The 15,133-nt window shown below is 56.8% G+C and overlaps 1 protein-coding gene across 11 annotated transcripts in view; it reads right to left on the reverse strand.

Annotated features, from left to right (window-relative positions):
- Positions 1 to 15,133, reverse strand: part of NFATC2 (nuclear factor of activated T cells 2) — a 131,059-nt gene that overhangs the window by 49,474 nt on the left and 66,452 nt on the right. For all 11 annotated transcript variants that reach the window (XM_079127013.1, XM_079127011.1, XM_079127012.1 and 8 more), the window contains 3 exons: positions 14,923 to 15,125; positions 13,632 to 13,804; positions 340 to 480 (listed from right to left, as the gene is read on the reverse strand). In XM_079127013.1, coding sequence (XP_078983139.1) covers positions 340 to 480; positions 13,632 to 13,804; positions 14,923 to 15,125 — 517 coding nt within the window. The remainder of the gene's footprint in view (positions 1 to 339; positions 481 to 13,631; positions 13,805 to 14,922; positions 15,126 to 15,133) is intronic.

Here is a 15,133-nt window from a genome sequence, read left to right on the forward strand (position 1 = left end):
TGTATTTGAACACAGGATATTCAGGGCCAGAGCACGACAGCTTAATCACCATGCTATTTGGCCTTTCTTCTTAAAAATAGGAAAAAAGTTTTAAAAATTTGTGTCTGTGGAAAAATAAAACTTTAAAGGGAAGAGTTGAAGGTGGAGACAACCTGAGCATCCACCCAACGACCGAGGCAAAGGCTGCAGCAGATCCGGGCAGTGGTGACCTGGCAGCCGCCCCCACGGCCGAAGACAGCCAGAGAAAGAGCAGGGTGTGCATCCTCGGCCGGGACCGCTGTGCTGGGGGCAGGAGGCCCTCTGCACACGCCAGTGGGCGAGGTGCTCCGAGCCACTGACCTGTGGTCTTCTCCGTGAACACCACCTTGGACTCCGCCGTGAAGTTCTGCCCCGTGAGGATCATCTGCTGGCCCCCGTAGACCAGGCAGCTGTCGATGTCCTGTCGCTCCACCATGGGCAGCTCGTGGGCAGACCGCTGGGCTGAGGGCAAGAGGAAGAGACATCACTGTGACAGGGAGACAGCTGCTCAGAAGAGCCCGGCGATTCAACAGGGCACTCTCCGCCCACGGCTGTCGCCGACCACCACGCACACGTGGACCCCCCAGGACAGGGGTCTCTGCATACATGCTGACCTCCCCAAGGCGCCTGAGTGGCCGCAGTTGCTTCCCCTCTAACGACGTATTTTGTTTTTGTTTTCATGAATCCCATGGCCGACGCCTGTTTCCTACTCATTTCTAAGGGTCGCTGTCCTCTCCTCCGCCAGCCTCGCTCTCTCCTGCATCTGCCGCAAAACCCGCTGAATGCAGACCCCGCTCCTGGAGGACGTGTTGTTTCTTCACCCTGGAATTCGTCTCTGGTTCCTAACACGACCTCTAACGCAGGCAGGGTCCTCCCCACCGCCTCATTTCCCAGGAGCCCGATCACTCTGCCCCTGCCACCCTTCCAGAACCTTCTCTCCTCTGTACAACACACCCGCGCATTTACACTTTCTGGCACTCTTCCCCAGAGCTGGCGGCTCCCTCCAGGCCGCCTGTAGCCCCTGTTCCAAGAGGGCTCCTCAGCCCCACTGTGAAACCGCAGCCCCCCACACCTGTGGTCAGAGGCCCCCTCCATCCTGTGTTACTGTCTGCCCTTCAGAGAACTTTCCCTTTCTGGTACGTTGTGTGCACCTTTTCTAGCTTATCTCCCTTGACGTCCTCCACTAGGACGCCAGCCGCAGGAGACGGGGGCTTCTCTTCGTCCTGCTCTAGGCCTAGGCCAGAATCAGTGCCGGCACTGCAGGAGGGGCTTGGGCTGGGCGGGGGGAAGCGGGGGCGCAGATGTGGCTGGAGGGACCCCTTGGTGTCTCCCTCAGTACGTTCAACAGCCAGAGTGAGCGAGAGGGAGGACCAGGGCAGGCCTCTGCCAAGCACCAAATGAGGCTACAACTCTGGGATGCCCACAGCCCCCTTCTGAGGAAGGAAATATCAACTCATTCACGTTTGACTGGGTACAAACTAAAGCTGAGATCAGGTCCACTTGGCCACGTGGTGTATATGGTGAGGCTCAGATTAGAACCCTTTGGAGCAGGTCTGCCCAGCCCCAGAGCCCAATCTCTCGGCCCCTTCAGCGGCCACTGGTCCTTGCAGAAGGCAGCTGCAGCAGAGAACGCAGACGGTTGCCTCTGCTGCTCCCCTGGGCAGGTGACAAGCAGGTCTCAGCCACAGCCGGGGCCCCACCTCTTCGCCCCTTCCCGGCCCAGCCAGGAGGCTGCCCTCCCCCCGCCCCTTGGTGAGTCAGCCCCAGCTCTTGGCCTTCCTCCCAGAGCTCAGAGAACTGGGCAGCAGGCCAGCCCCTTCCATGCCAGAGGCCTGCAGACCTCCCCATCCGGGAGCCTGGGCAGCAGCCGCGTGAGGCCCAAGGCCCAAACTTAACCCTTCTTGCCTCCTGCCCGAGCAGGCTTGGCGGCCCAGCAGCGGAGTATCCCCTGCCGGCCAGACTGCTGGGGCCACCCTGAGGGAGCAGCAGTAGAGGGTCCCAGACACTGCAGCTTGGAGGTGCAACCCAGCAACCCGCACAGTCCCGTCCCTGGCTCTGACTGTTCCCAGAGACCAGCCTGCCAGCGCCTCTTCCAAGGGGCTGCCCACTCGCTCGCTCACTCGCTCGCTCGCTTGCTCGAGGATGCAGTAAAAGGCCTCTCAGCAGAAGCTGCTAATTCCTCCCACATGGCGGGGTTATTAATCCTTTCTTTCAATATTGGAGTTCTGTGATGGCTTCCTAATTGAGCTGCCACAAATGGAGATTTATTAGCAGTGAAAACAGCAGCTGCCGTCCCAGCCTTGAAGATCTGCCTTTGATGAAGCTGGGGGCTGCAGGGGCTCTGGGCACTGGGGAGGGTGGGGAGGGGGCCAGGGCCGCCCCTCCCGGTTTACAGGTGGAAAACCTGAGTCATCACTACTGGGCAAGCCCGCCTGGGGCCCGCAGCCAGCCAGCCAGCCCAGCCGGGACTGGACAGGGCAAGCTGGGCGCTGGGCGGGAGGCTGGCCTGGAGGGACACTGTTCTGTGAATCACCGCCCTGCTGGGCACACTCGCCCACTTCCTGACGCGACCTCACAGCTTCTCCCTGCAAGCCGCACAGCCTCGGAGCACCCACTGACGGCCTTGGTGCAGGCTGCCTTCCTGTCTGTGCATGAAGGGAGCTTATCTTTCTAAGGAAAGCCAAGAGAGAAAAGGGAGCAGAAAAAGAGTCCCGCCAGCCTCGCGTCTCAAAGCCTGGGCAGAGGCACCTATCAGGAGCCAGGCCACAAACACAGGGCTTCAGCCCTCCCTGGACCTCCTGGTGGCACATGGAGTGAGCCAGGACTGAGACACTGCAGACACACAGGCCTGCTCCACAGCCCCGGGTCCTGGCCTCCACACAGCCAAGCTCGGGCTGGGCCATCCTCTGTGGCGGAGGCGGTTCTGGGTCCTGCAGGGTGCTCAGCAGCTTCCTGGGTTTCAACCCACCAGTACCCTGCCCCCACCCCACCCTGAGCCGTGACAACAACCAGAGTGTCTGCAGGCCTGACGAATGTCCCCGAGGGAGGAGGGCGGGGCACTACGTTATCCCTGACTGAGTGACAGACAGCTCTAGAAAATGTGACTTGAATAGTCCCAGAGTAGAAACCCAGTGCAGACTGTATTTAAAAATATATATATATATATTAAAAGATGGTCCTGCTGGGCATGGCGTCACACACCTATAACCCCAGCAGCCTGGAGGCTGAGGCAGGAGGATCACAGGTTTAACACCAGCCTAGACAAACTATCTATCTCAAAATAAAAAATAACAAGGACTTGGGCTGGGGAGATAGCTCAGGTGGTAGAGTGCTTACCTTGCAAGCACAAGGCCCTGGGTTCAATCCCCAGCACCACAAAAGAAAAGGGCTGGGGATGTGGCTCAGTGGCAAAGAACCCTGGGTTCCATCTCCTGTACCCCTCCCCGCAACAAAAAGACAATCCTGACGATTCCAGGGGCCACAGCCAGGCGGGTGCTGCGGGGTGGCAAGGGCAGAGTGCTAAGAGTAGCAGGAGGACACACACCTGGGGACAGACAGCCAGGGCTGTGAGTCCTGCGTCTGCCACCCCCTGCTGTGGGTCACTTCTCCGAGTCACAGAGGTCTCCTCGGTGACACTGCTCTTCAGGGCCTGCTTCACACAGCAAGAGATCACAGGTATCAGTACGGGACGTGGTCAGACCACAGCCGGTAAAGTATCTGCCATCAACCCACCTGCCCGTGGAAGGATAACTGGAAGGTATGTAACCAGGCAAAAAATACTCAGTCGAGTAGAGAAACAAAACCCTAAAACCTCAGAAACACTATGCTAAGTGAAAGGGACGAGTCACAAAAGGACAGGTGTCGTACGATCCCATTTATTTGTCCAGCGGGCAAACCACAGAGAGAGAGAGCAGACCGTGGTGACCAGGGACCAGGAGGAACGGGAGGGACTGATACTAGGTGCTGGTTTCTTTTTATGGTGCCTGGTGTCGGTCTAGAACTTAGAGAGAGCTGGTGGCGGGGCCAAGCTGCGAGCGGACCTAAATCCCACTGAATTACATACTTTAAGATGGTTACAATGTAAGTTTTGTGTTACGTGGGTGTAGATACAATAAAAGATCTGACCTAAAAGATCATTCAGCCGGAGCCTGGAGCTCAGCACACCCAGGGAACTGCAGCCTGTTAACTGTTTGGTACAGCAAGTCCCTCCATGGGGTTGGCCAGGCTTGGTGCCCAAACTGCAGGTTCAACACGCAGCCCTGGGCTGGCCTTTACTGAGCCTGTGTGACCGCCCACGCACTCCCAGAGCCCCGTTACTACTGTGGCTCTTGGTGGATTCTGTGCCACAAGCCAGGTCCCCTGACCCTGGCTGCCACAGGCAGCAGAATCACCAGGCTGGGGCAAGCTCTTAATGAAACTGCAGAAGGCCAGCAGGCACGCCCGGACCTTAGGCAGGGGCAGGACATGTGCCTCCTGACAACCTTTCCAGGTGACTCGCTCCATGCATTTGTGTGAGAGCTGAGTTCCACACCGAAAGGCCACCTGAGGACAGGGGAACTCCTGGGGCAGGCCCCGGTCCTCAGAAAGCCCAGAGGCAAAGCAAACAAATCCAATCAGCCTCTGAAAGAGGAACTGGGGGCGGCAACAGCAACCAGCATGACCCCCCCCCCCCCCCCCCCCCCCCGGCCCTCATCGCGTCTGATGCAACTTCCGCCACAAATGGCTGCTGATTGGGGTGCCCAGGGCCTCAGGCAGGGCTCTCAGGAAGCCCATGCCCTGGGGGCCCTGCCGACTCTCCAGCTCGCATTCACTTTGAGACTCCAGACCATCTGAACCCCAGCAGCCAGCTTCCTAACCAAACCAACGGCCTGGGTTTAAAGGCATCCCTGGGGGTCGGGGGCTGGCCTGCTGAACTGGCACCCCCTGCCCCTGCTTAAGCTCCCAGGCAGCCCCGGCAGCGTGACTTCCCCGGCTCTGCTGCTGCTCCAGCTTCTGGCGCATCATAAAGCGGCTCAGGGTCTTGTGTTTTATGAGCCCTGACTCCACGGGTGCTGTGGGTCTAGTCACTGGTGTTTATCTTCACCACGACAGCGCTGACCCGGAGGGAACAGCGCCAGCACGCGGGGCCCCAGGCGGAGCCCACACCAGCCGGCCCCCCGGGGCGGCCTGCGAGCGCCTGCCAGCGCCTGCCAGCGGGACCCTGTTGCCTGTGCGCTGCTCATCTTGTCACAGGACTGGGTGGCCAGGAATGATGGGCCACCCAAGAACCCAGGAGGGAAGCAGGGAGGCTGGCCCACCCAGAAAGCCGTCCTGCTGAGGGCGGGTTCTGTCAACCTGGAGCCGAGGCCCCAGGCACACACTCTTAATGTCGTCACGCAGGCACATCGCAAGGTGACGTCGGCTCTGGTAAAGGTGCTACAGGGTGACCGCCGAGTCCCAAGCCCTGGCCAGTGGCGACCTGGTGCTGGGACTGGGGGCAAGGCGCGTGACCCCCAGCCTCCAGCGGGAACGATGGCGCTGCACTCAGAGCTGTTCCGCCTGAATGAGCTCAGGCCTCTCTCTGGGCTCGCGGCCTGTGAGCTGCTGTGGCCACAAAGCAGAACTTGCTCCCACTTGGGAGTCAGGGATACAGCCTCCCAGAGAAGGACGTCCCCGAGAGCTCACAGATGAATGAAGCAGGGATCTGAACCCGGACTGTGGGATTCCACCACCCTGAAAAACACCCGGAACAGGGCCTGCGGGAAGCCAGCTGCTGGTACAGCCAGGAGTGGCCCCCGCCCTCCCAGCGGTCACCACCTGGCCCAGGAGCTGGCCACTGTGCTCTGCTGCTGCGAGCCCTCCTTGTCTCAGCCTCCGGTCCCTGTCCCTGGCTGCGGGCCTGGCCTGGCCCAGCACACAGTGCTGACTCAGCCTCGCCCTGGGGGCTGCAAGTGGAGCCAGCAGACAGCCCCGCAGCCTCCCTGCTGGCTGGTCCCCAGGTCTTCCCTGGGGGTGGTATGACAGAGGGACCAAATTCCCCCCGAGTGTGGGCTCAGCTCCGAGAGGGGCTGTGGACACTCACAGCACAGGAGTGGAGAGTGCGAGGCCACCTCCTTGTGGGTCGCTTCAGGGGGCCTGAGCTTCCTCCCGGAAGTGGCCCATGGTACCCAAGCCAGGAGACCTGGCTCCTCTCCTCCCATCTCCATGGCACCTGCTGCTGAGCAGAGGTATTTCCCCTCCTGATCAGATGATTATTCTACCATTTCAACAGGCACTGCCCCTTAGAATGTTCCAGACATCTCCATGACAAGACCCTCCCTGAGGGCCGCATGAACACCCTCCTAGCTGATGAGCTCTCCCTCGTGGAGGGAACTGGACAGCCTGCACAGAGAAAGGAGCCTGGGCTTCACCCCAGCTCCACCCTCTCCCCTGAGCTGGGACAAGGGCAAGCCGCTTGTCCTTTCTGAGCTCGCCTGCTGGATGTGCTCCTGGGCACCAGTCTGTGCTCGGTCCCTGGCACGCGTCAGCGCTCAGTAACGACCGCTCCACACAGCGTGAGTGAACCGACCGAAGGGAGCCTCAGGACCCGCCTCCTGGGCCTGGTGCAGGGGGTGCGACCTGACGTGTGTGCCTGTGGGCACCCCGGGGGCAGCCCGGGACAGCAGTGCCTTCCCTGCTCCCACAGAACTGGCCTAGTGAAGGGCAGTCGAGTGACCAGATCCACCAGCAGACAAGCTGCCCACACTTTCCTGCAATCTCTGGGGCGGCCCTCTCCCGGCCCGGGCTCCTCAGGCAGCTGGCTGTGTGGCTCACAGCCCCCTCCCCTGCAGCCCCCAGTGTGGGCGAACCTCCTGCCTGGCCAATGCTCAGTGCCCACACTGCATCCAAGACCCACGGGCACACACTCTCAAGGGACTCCCAGTGCCCGGGGGCGGGAGGGGGCCCTCTGGGGACCCGAGCTGCCTGCTGATGTACCGTGAAATGATTCCGCGCTGAGCTTCTGGCCCACAGTCAGCTGTCGCTGTGATGGAGCTCAGCCCCAAGTCAGCAGATGCTCAGTCACCTGGCCCCTGTGAGCACTGGGACCCCGCACTGTGACCACAGGTGGTCTCGCATTCCCCTGCTTCCCCTCCCATCCATTAAGGGAGGACAGGCACCCGGTTCACAGAGCAATGGTGGCAGTGGCCCCCCTCCTTCGCCTCCCTCCCGGCCTCACCCCCTTCCTCTTTCATCAGATCTTTATTCATTTCCAAGGTTTCCCATTTTGCTTAGAATAAAACCCCAAGTCCCAGGTGGTCTCCAGCCCCCTTCTGCTCCTCTCCTACCTCATCCACTCCAGCCTCGTGGCTCCTCTGCGTTCCCGGGCCTGTCCCTGCTCCAGGGCCTCTGCACTTGCTGGACCCTCGCCTGGACCACACTCCCCCTCACCCGGGGCCAGGTGAACCTGCCACCTCCCCCCAGGGACCTCTCAGGTCAGCAAGACTCACGTTGGGCTCCCCACCCAGCCCCGGGACTCGGTCCCTGTGGTTTAGTCTCAGACGCTGCCTTGCTTCCTTATGGTCTGTTTTCCCCACTAGATTGTGACCTCTGGGGACACAGGGACATTGTTTTGTTCTCTGCTGGGTCCCTGGTACCCAGAACAGTGCATACTGCACTCCAAATCTATTTTAAGCAGAAAGAACGAGTGCTAGGAAGCCCCAGAGAACGACATGACTCGTCTGACTTCCGGCAGGAGCAGGTGGGCGAGGAGAACTTTTGATCACAAAGAGAAGAACGGTCAATATGCTACTCTGGGCTCACTTGCTTCTGGGGTTTTCCTAAAGTGAGCAAGGCTGCTTTAGCCCCATGTCCCAGGCAGCAGCTGGAGAGTGTCGGGGAAGGGCTGGGGAAGGCAAGGGCCCTGGCCTTCAGAAAAAGACACGAAGAAACTGCACTTCCACTCGGAGTGCCGCCTGACCCTGTCACACACCCACCCCAGAAACCACTCTGAAAGAAACCATGTCCCTGATCAACAAAGCCAGAACCAAAAGCTCCCAGAGGAAAATGCAAGAGGCCATCTCTGCGCCTTCAGATGGGCACCGATCCCTGGAGAAAGAAGAACACATCGGGCTTCCTCAGGGGAGCGCCGATCCTCATACAGAACACCCCTCGGACAACAGGGCAGCTGCAGGCGAAGACGACGCGGACACCCACATCAGACCAGGACTCCAGCCGCCACATGTTAAAAACGGCCACATAACAACAACACCCAGTAGCAGCCAGCTTTTAAAAATGAGCAAAAGAAAGCTCACAGATATACCAGGCACCCCGTGAAGAGGGGCCAGGATTAGTCATCAGGAAAAGCAAACCAAAACCACCACGAGATCCCATGTTACTCTAGAATGGCCAAAACTAAAAAGATAGATGATGCCAAATGTGGGTGAGGACCAGGGGCAGAGTGTTCCAGAGCATAAGGATGAAAGAGCCCCTCCACCCTCCGGCCCAGCAGAGCGTCCCTGGTGTCCACCCTGGAGAGCTAATGCACTGCCCTCAAAAGGCCCTGAGCAGGAATGTTGGGCAGCTGTGTCCATTAGCCCCAAGCCCTGGGGACAAATCAAAGGTCATCAGTGGCACAAACAATTGCTCTATTCCTACAGTCCTGCCCAGCAATGAAGAAGAACAAACCACTGACCCGGCCACAGTGCCAAGGTCTCCAAACACAGAGCTGAGCACAGACAACAGGACCCAGAAGGGCGTCCACCACACGGGTCAGTTCTAGCAAGTTCCAACAAGTTCTAATTGATGTGGCTGCCTCTGCAGGTGGGGTGGGAAGAGGTGCTGGCCCAAGGGACAGCAGCATGGAGTGCTCAGGTCTGGCTTAGAATAGTGAACACTCACAGTTGTCAAAAATCATCCAACTGGATGCTTATGATCTATGCAATCTACAGTATCTTGATTATGCCTCAGTAAAAAAGATAAGGGTGGGGAGGACAGAGGGAGGGGGAAGGAGGGAACAGGAGAAAACTCATTTCCCGCCCCCGCCCTCCGCCCTCCTGTAACCTGAGTGGAGTGCATTTGCCTTCCGAGCTGCAGCCTGCAGGGCTGGGTTTAAGATTGCTTTAGGTGTTTTCTGAAATACAACGCATGGAGAGGCCCATGTGCAGGCCGAGATGCAGTGAGTCATGGCTGGAGAGGTTCCGGTAGGTTCTCTCGGGACGGGGAGCTGGTGCCTGCAGTCTCCCCACCAGGCAACTCGAAAAGCTTGGTTTCTCTCACTTTATCAATATTCTAGAGGCTTCACTGTGCGCCGGGCCCTGCAAACACCTGGTCCAGCCTTCACCGGGGACGCCAATGTTGTGGAGCACAAGGGGCCCCACACCCTGTAGTCAGGACACTTCCCCATGCAGGACTGACCTGGGCCCTAGATAAGGGACTGAAGGAGGGAGGGGAGGGCGCTGGGTCGGCAGACTCCACTTGGCCCTACATGAGACTTATCAGGGACCCCTGGAAATGTCCATGTCCAGGCTCACCCCACAGAGCCTCAGGGTGTCCAGGTAGGGACCTGCATCTGTAATTTAATGTACATGCATGATATATACAAAACATTATTATAATCTATACAACTCACAGGGAGATGTTATACAGGTACAGCCATCTCACAAGGGACGCTCGGGGACAGCCCAAGTTGAGAGCCCATGCTGGCAGAGAAGACAGTCAGGAGTCAGCAGAGAAAGACCCCAGTGCCCTGAGAACTGAGGAGGAGGAGGAGGAGGAGGGGAGTCAAGAAACATCCAAGGAGAGGTCATGGCCAGTGTCCCCCATTCAAGCCTCGTGTCCACCTGACACCTTCATTGGAAACAGAGTCCTTGCAGATGTAACCAAGGCAAAGATGGCTAAGAAACCATCCATTAGAGATGGACCTAATCCAGTGAGGGTGTCCCGAAAAGGACAGAGAAAACCAGGTGAGGACGAGGCAGAGGGCGATATCTACACGCAGAGCTCACCAAGGAGCACCAGCTGGTCCTGCAGCAGGGAGGGCTTTGGGACACTCTCCCTTGGTGTCCCAACAATGGCCCAAGCCACCCATGGCCCTTGACTTCAGGCATCTGCCTTCAGGACCCGGATGAAATAAGTGTCTCAAGTTTGAGGTGCCAGTGATAGCTGCCCAGGAAGCCTAGGAGACCAACACGGCAGGAAGCAAGGCCCACCGGGCCACTGTGCAAAGAAGGACTTGAAGCTGGGACCACCGAGGAGCCAGGGAAGTGGCCTGGCTGGCGAGGAGGGCTGCCAGGCTGCCACCAAGCCAGGCGGAGGGAGGCTTGCTGTGTGGGAGGACCCCAGCGAGCCCCTTCTGATTTCTGTCCCATCCCAAGAGAGTGGGTGGGGTGGACTGTGCCTGTGGAGAAGCGGGTGGGGGTGCTCAGAGGTCGGGAGCCTGGGAGATTCCACATTCTGGGTGGGAATACGGCAGGGGGCGGGGCAGGAGGCGGGGCAGTGCCCTGGCAACACTGAGACCAGTGGAAACAGACAGGAGACGTGGGGCACCCTTCTGTGCAAAGTGAGGCTGGCCGACAGAGAGAAGCACTCTGCACGATCAGCCCCAAGACGGGCTCTGGTGGTCGGCTCATGTCCTTCTAGAATCTGAGAACTCACCCTTGTTTCCCGAGATGGTACACAAAAGACCACTTCCAAGCAAACAAGCTGACCCTGCAAATAAGTACCAGCCCACTCTGCTCTCCTGCCAGTTGACCCCTCTGACAGGTACGCACTGTCAACGGCCGGGAGCACTTACTGCACACATATGGTGTCCACACATGTCATCCACAGACTGTCAGGAGATACTTATCGACTATATCACAGCAAGTCAATTGGTCAGTAAGCATTTACAGAGTACCTGACACTGGGCTAGGAAAACAGAACAAAGAAATAAAGAAAAACGGTGGAGATTCTGGCTGAGAGGGAGAAAGGCCAAGAGGGAGCCCAGGGTGGTGCCACCAGAAAGTTTTGAAAACTCAGAGAGGCAGGTATTTCATAGAACTAGGAAGTTGGGAGATCAGGCTTTGCCACCCACAGAGTAAAAGTGGGTGAATCACTTTACCAAGAAAGTCTCCGTTTTCTTATCTCTAGAACAAGGCAGGTGAATCAGTGTAGTGCTTTTAAAAAAGAAAAGAAAAGAAAGCACATTTTCAAGCTTCAAAACAATTTTCTAATGCCCCAGTGACCTTGTAGGAGGAGTAAGGTTCAATTATGATTCTTAAAGACTCAAACTGAGGCCAGATAAGTTGATCTGAGGAGCAAAGAAAAGATACAGGCTTGGGCAGGTGGCCCTGCTCAGACCAGAAAGTGAAGACTTTATCTGCTCAGAATCCCCCATATCACCGGGGAAGAGCCTGCATCACCTCCCCAAAGCTTCCTAAGATGTCAAGCACCAAGGAGCCTCCGAGACCCACATTCGGTGAGGGAAATTCCGACGTTCCTACATGTCAAGGGCTCCACACCTGTCCCCTTGGTTATCTGCTGTGGGGCCTTCCTCTCCTAGCTCAGGATAAAAACTCAATACCAACTTGGCCACCCAAGAAGCAGTAAGAAACCAGAGCCCTCCTCTAGCCATTTCCAAAGACCAACCAAGACCAAGCAATGGTTGCTCTCCCGGAGAAGAGCAGCTACTGCCAGCTTTTCACCCAAAGGACCAGACTTCCTGCGTGAAACAGTCCTGCTTCCCCATCACTCAACTGTAGCTCAAGACCACCTCTGATTAACAGAAGCCATCGGCAAGATTTGCTTGAGCCTCAGAGTATTTTAAATTTGTTGCCATTTGTTATCAATTTGTATGAGTGTGCTAGAGACTGAATCCAGGGCCCTGTGCATGCTGACCACAGTTTCCACCACCAAGGAACATCCCAGCCTGGTCGCCATCTTTAAAATATCCAGAGCCATATGGTGGTGCACACCTGTAATCCCAGCAGCTTGGGAGGCTGAGGCAGGAGGATCTCAAGTTCAAAGCCAGCAACTTAGCAAGGTCCTAAGGAACTTAGTGAGACCCTGACTCAAAAGAAAAGATAAAAAGGGCCGGGGATATGCCTTAGTGGTAAAGCGCCCCTGGCTTAAATATCTAGTACCACAAAAATAAAATTAAATAAGTAAATAAAACCTCAGAAGACTTTTGGTTTATGTTTTACAATTCAAAGATCTGGCCATACTGAGTCCACATTCCCACGTGAGAATCTTGACTGGAGCATGGTAACAGCAGCCCAGGTGGGGAACATGCCACTGATCCCCAGTCTCCTCCAGTCCTACTGGCTGCCACCAAACCACTGCTCCTGATTCTACCACCTCCCTGGCCTCTGTAGGAAATCGGTTATGATACCTACTGTGGCAAAATGTCCAATAAACAGAAAAAAAAGTTCTGAAACATAATTTAACATGGAACATGATTATATCAACATAAAAGACTTCTTTTTTTGATATAGGAAATTGAACCCAGGGGTGCTTAACCACTAAGCCACATCCCCAGCCCTTTTGGTATTTTATTTACAGACAGGGTCTCACTGAGGTGTTTAGGGCCTGAGTTGCTGAGGCTGGCTTTGAACTTGTGATCCTCCTGCCTCAGCCTCCCAAGTCGGTGGGATTACAGGCATGGGACATCGCACCCGGCACAATATAGAAGAGTCTTGAAGAAAACTAAAAATATTATATAAATGATTTTTATTTCTGAAACAGTATTTTTTTTTCCTTCTTTGTGCTTTTCGAAATAATTTCTAAGTTTTCAAAAGCCCAACAGAGGATCTGCTGCAAAGTTCCTCAGAAAAAGCTCAGTGAACTCCGGCAGCCTGAGGAACCGAGTGGGGCTTCCTTCTCCACGTCTTTCCAGGTGACAGTTCTTAACCATTTCAGGCTCAGTTCTGAAGTTGCTCCTGCAGCTTCACAACTATTAGCAGGGATGTCTTTATCCTCGCCAGACCGCGGGCTGGTGGCGAGCAGAGGAGGTACGCCTCTGCCCTGGGGTGCCCAGCACCTGCCACCAGACAGTCCTCAGTAAAGCACAGCGGGGGCGGGGGGGGGGGGCGGGGGGGGGGGGGGGGGCGGAGCTCACCTCCTCCAGCATCAAGCCCCAGCCCGCCACCCTTTGGCTGTGTGCACTGGCTACTCAACCCCTCGAGGTCCTTCCTCCTCATCTGCAAACGGGACAAGGACAGCAGCCAGGGCCAAGGACTGCTGTTTCCCATGAGCCTCGGGGAATGGAGCACTTGGCAGAAGCAAAGCCCAAGCAACACCAGGTGCTGTCCTACAGCTGACAGCCTTGCTGAAAGAGCAGGGGAGGCCAAGAGACAGGGACACTGCGTATAAGGACCGCATGCCAACTGCAGGGACCCTCCTAAGACCAGAACAGCACTTACACGTCTTGAATTCTCTAAACAAATTCGAGGCTCTCATTAGCTGTACTATTTTTTAATTTCCTGTGAGGCCACAAAACCCTCCACGAGTAAACAGAAGCCGGGAGAAAACCCTGGCACTCCCTGTCCCGGCCCCTTGGCCACCGTGGGCCGACTGTTAACCCTGTGGTCCTGTGTATCCCCGCAGGCCAGTGCCCTCGCAGGATGGACGCTGGCGTACCCCGCCTTCCACAGACAGGCCACGCCCGGAGCCCCACTTACAGCACTCGATGGGGTTGGACGCCGTCTGCAAGGACACGATCCGGCCGCTGGCCTCGGGGATGTGCACGCGAAACACCAGGCGCACGCGCGTGTTCTTCCGGCCGATGTCCGTCTCACCCTTACGCAGCTCGATATCCGCATTCCGGAGCTTCAGGATCCCTGCGCAGTCGATGCTGCGGAAGGATGAGATCCGGTTGACAAGCCGGTCATGGGGAGCAGCAGGGGTCACCCCAAACCGCCTCAGGCAGCTGTCCGAGATGACGCTGCAGCCAGCCACTGGGGTCACTGCCCCAGGTCTATAGGATTTCAGCAGGAATGTGCACCAAGATGTTGGTGCTGAAAAAACTTACAAAGTAATTAGAGAAATTCCCCAGTGGAAATGACTTCTCTAGGGAAATTTCTCATGCCAACGCTTCTACTCTCAAAAGTATCTGGAAAACTCAATTATGCAACAGGCGAAGATTGGCTATGGATGGTGTCACAGGTCAGAAGACGGTACCAACGCCCTCTCTCTGAATGTAACAATGTGCTGCGGTAGCGTAAGAGAGCTTTGTTTTTAGGTGAGGCCCACTGAGGTATTTAAAAGGCCTAAAACCTGCAATTAGTTCTCAAAACAGCTCAGGAAGAGATGGAGAGAGGACAGGAAAGGAAGAGATAAATTTAGCAAAAGGGAAAAAGGGAACAATTGGTAAATCCAAGTGCACCGTCCCTCGGGAGTGCTCTGGACCCTTCTTGCAGTTCTCCTATATGCTTGGATTTATGTTCTCGTGAAGAGATGTTTTAGCCGCAGGGCGTGTGCAGCCCGGCCCACCGTACGTCATGGGCACGCTGGCTTCTGAGCTGGCTGTTCTGCATTGCTGCCTGATAAGTCCTCTAAGCCCAACTCGATTTTTAAATGGGCACAAACAGCGTAACTCAGAGATTCATGTGTCCTTCCCATGACACAGGAAAATATCCACATGAACACTTTAGAAACAGAGATGAGTACGGCTGAACCCAGACTGGAAACTGCCACAAAGGGCTGAGGCCATGAAACCCTCCACAATGAACAGAAGCAGAGACAAAGCTCTGGCATGCGCCCTATCCTGGCCCCTCGGCCACCTCAGGCCAACCCTTTACCTGTGGCCCTGTGTATTCCTGAAGGCCACCGGGTCCCACGACAGTGCCCTGTCCAGGGTGGACAGACAGGCCCCCCCATAGAGCCCCACCTTCCGCACCTCCACAGCGTCCCCATCCCACCTCCTGACCCCTGCAGCTTCCCCACCACGAGCCACAGCACCCGCCGCCTTACGTTGCCCGCATGTTGTTCTTGGGCTCCAGGGGAATCTCCAGGACTTTGGTGTTGCCCACGATCTTCTCGTAGCTGGTGGTGGTGACGGTTTTCCCCGTGATCCGGTGCACCTGGTAGAAGGCGTGCGGCTTAAGGATCCGCTCGTCGGCTGTCCCGATGAAGATCTGCAGCCCCAGAGGCTTGTTCTCCATGTAGCCGTGGAGCTGCGGAG

Source organism: Sciurus vulgaris, assembly GCF_902686455.1.
Source record: "Sciurus vulgaris genome assembly, chromosome: 2".
NCBI lineage: Eukaryota > Metazoa > Chordata > Mammalia > Rodentia > Sciuridae > Sciurus > Sciurus vulgaris.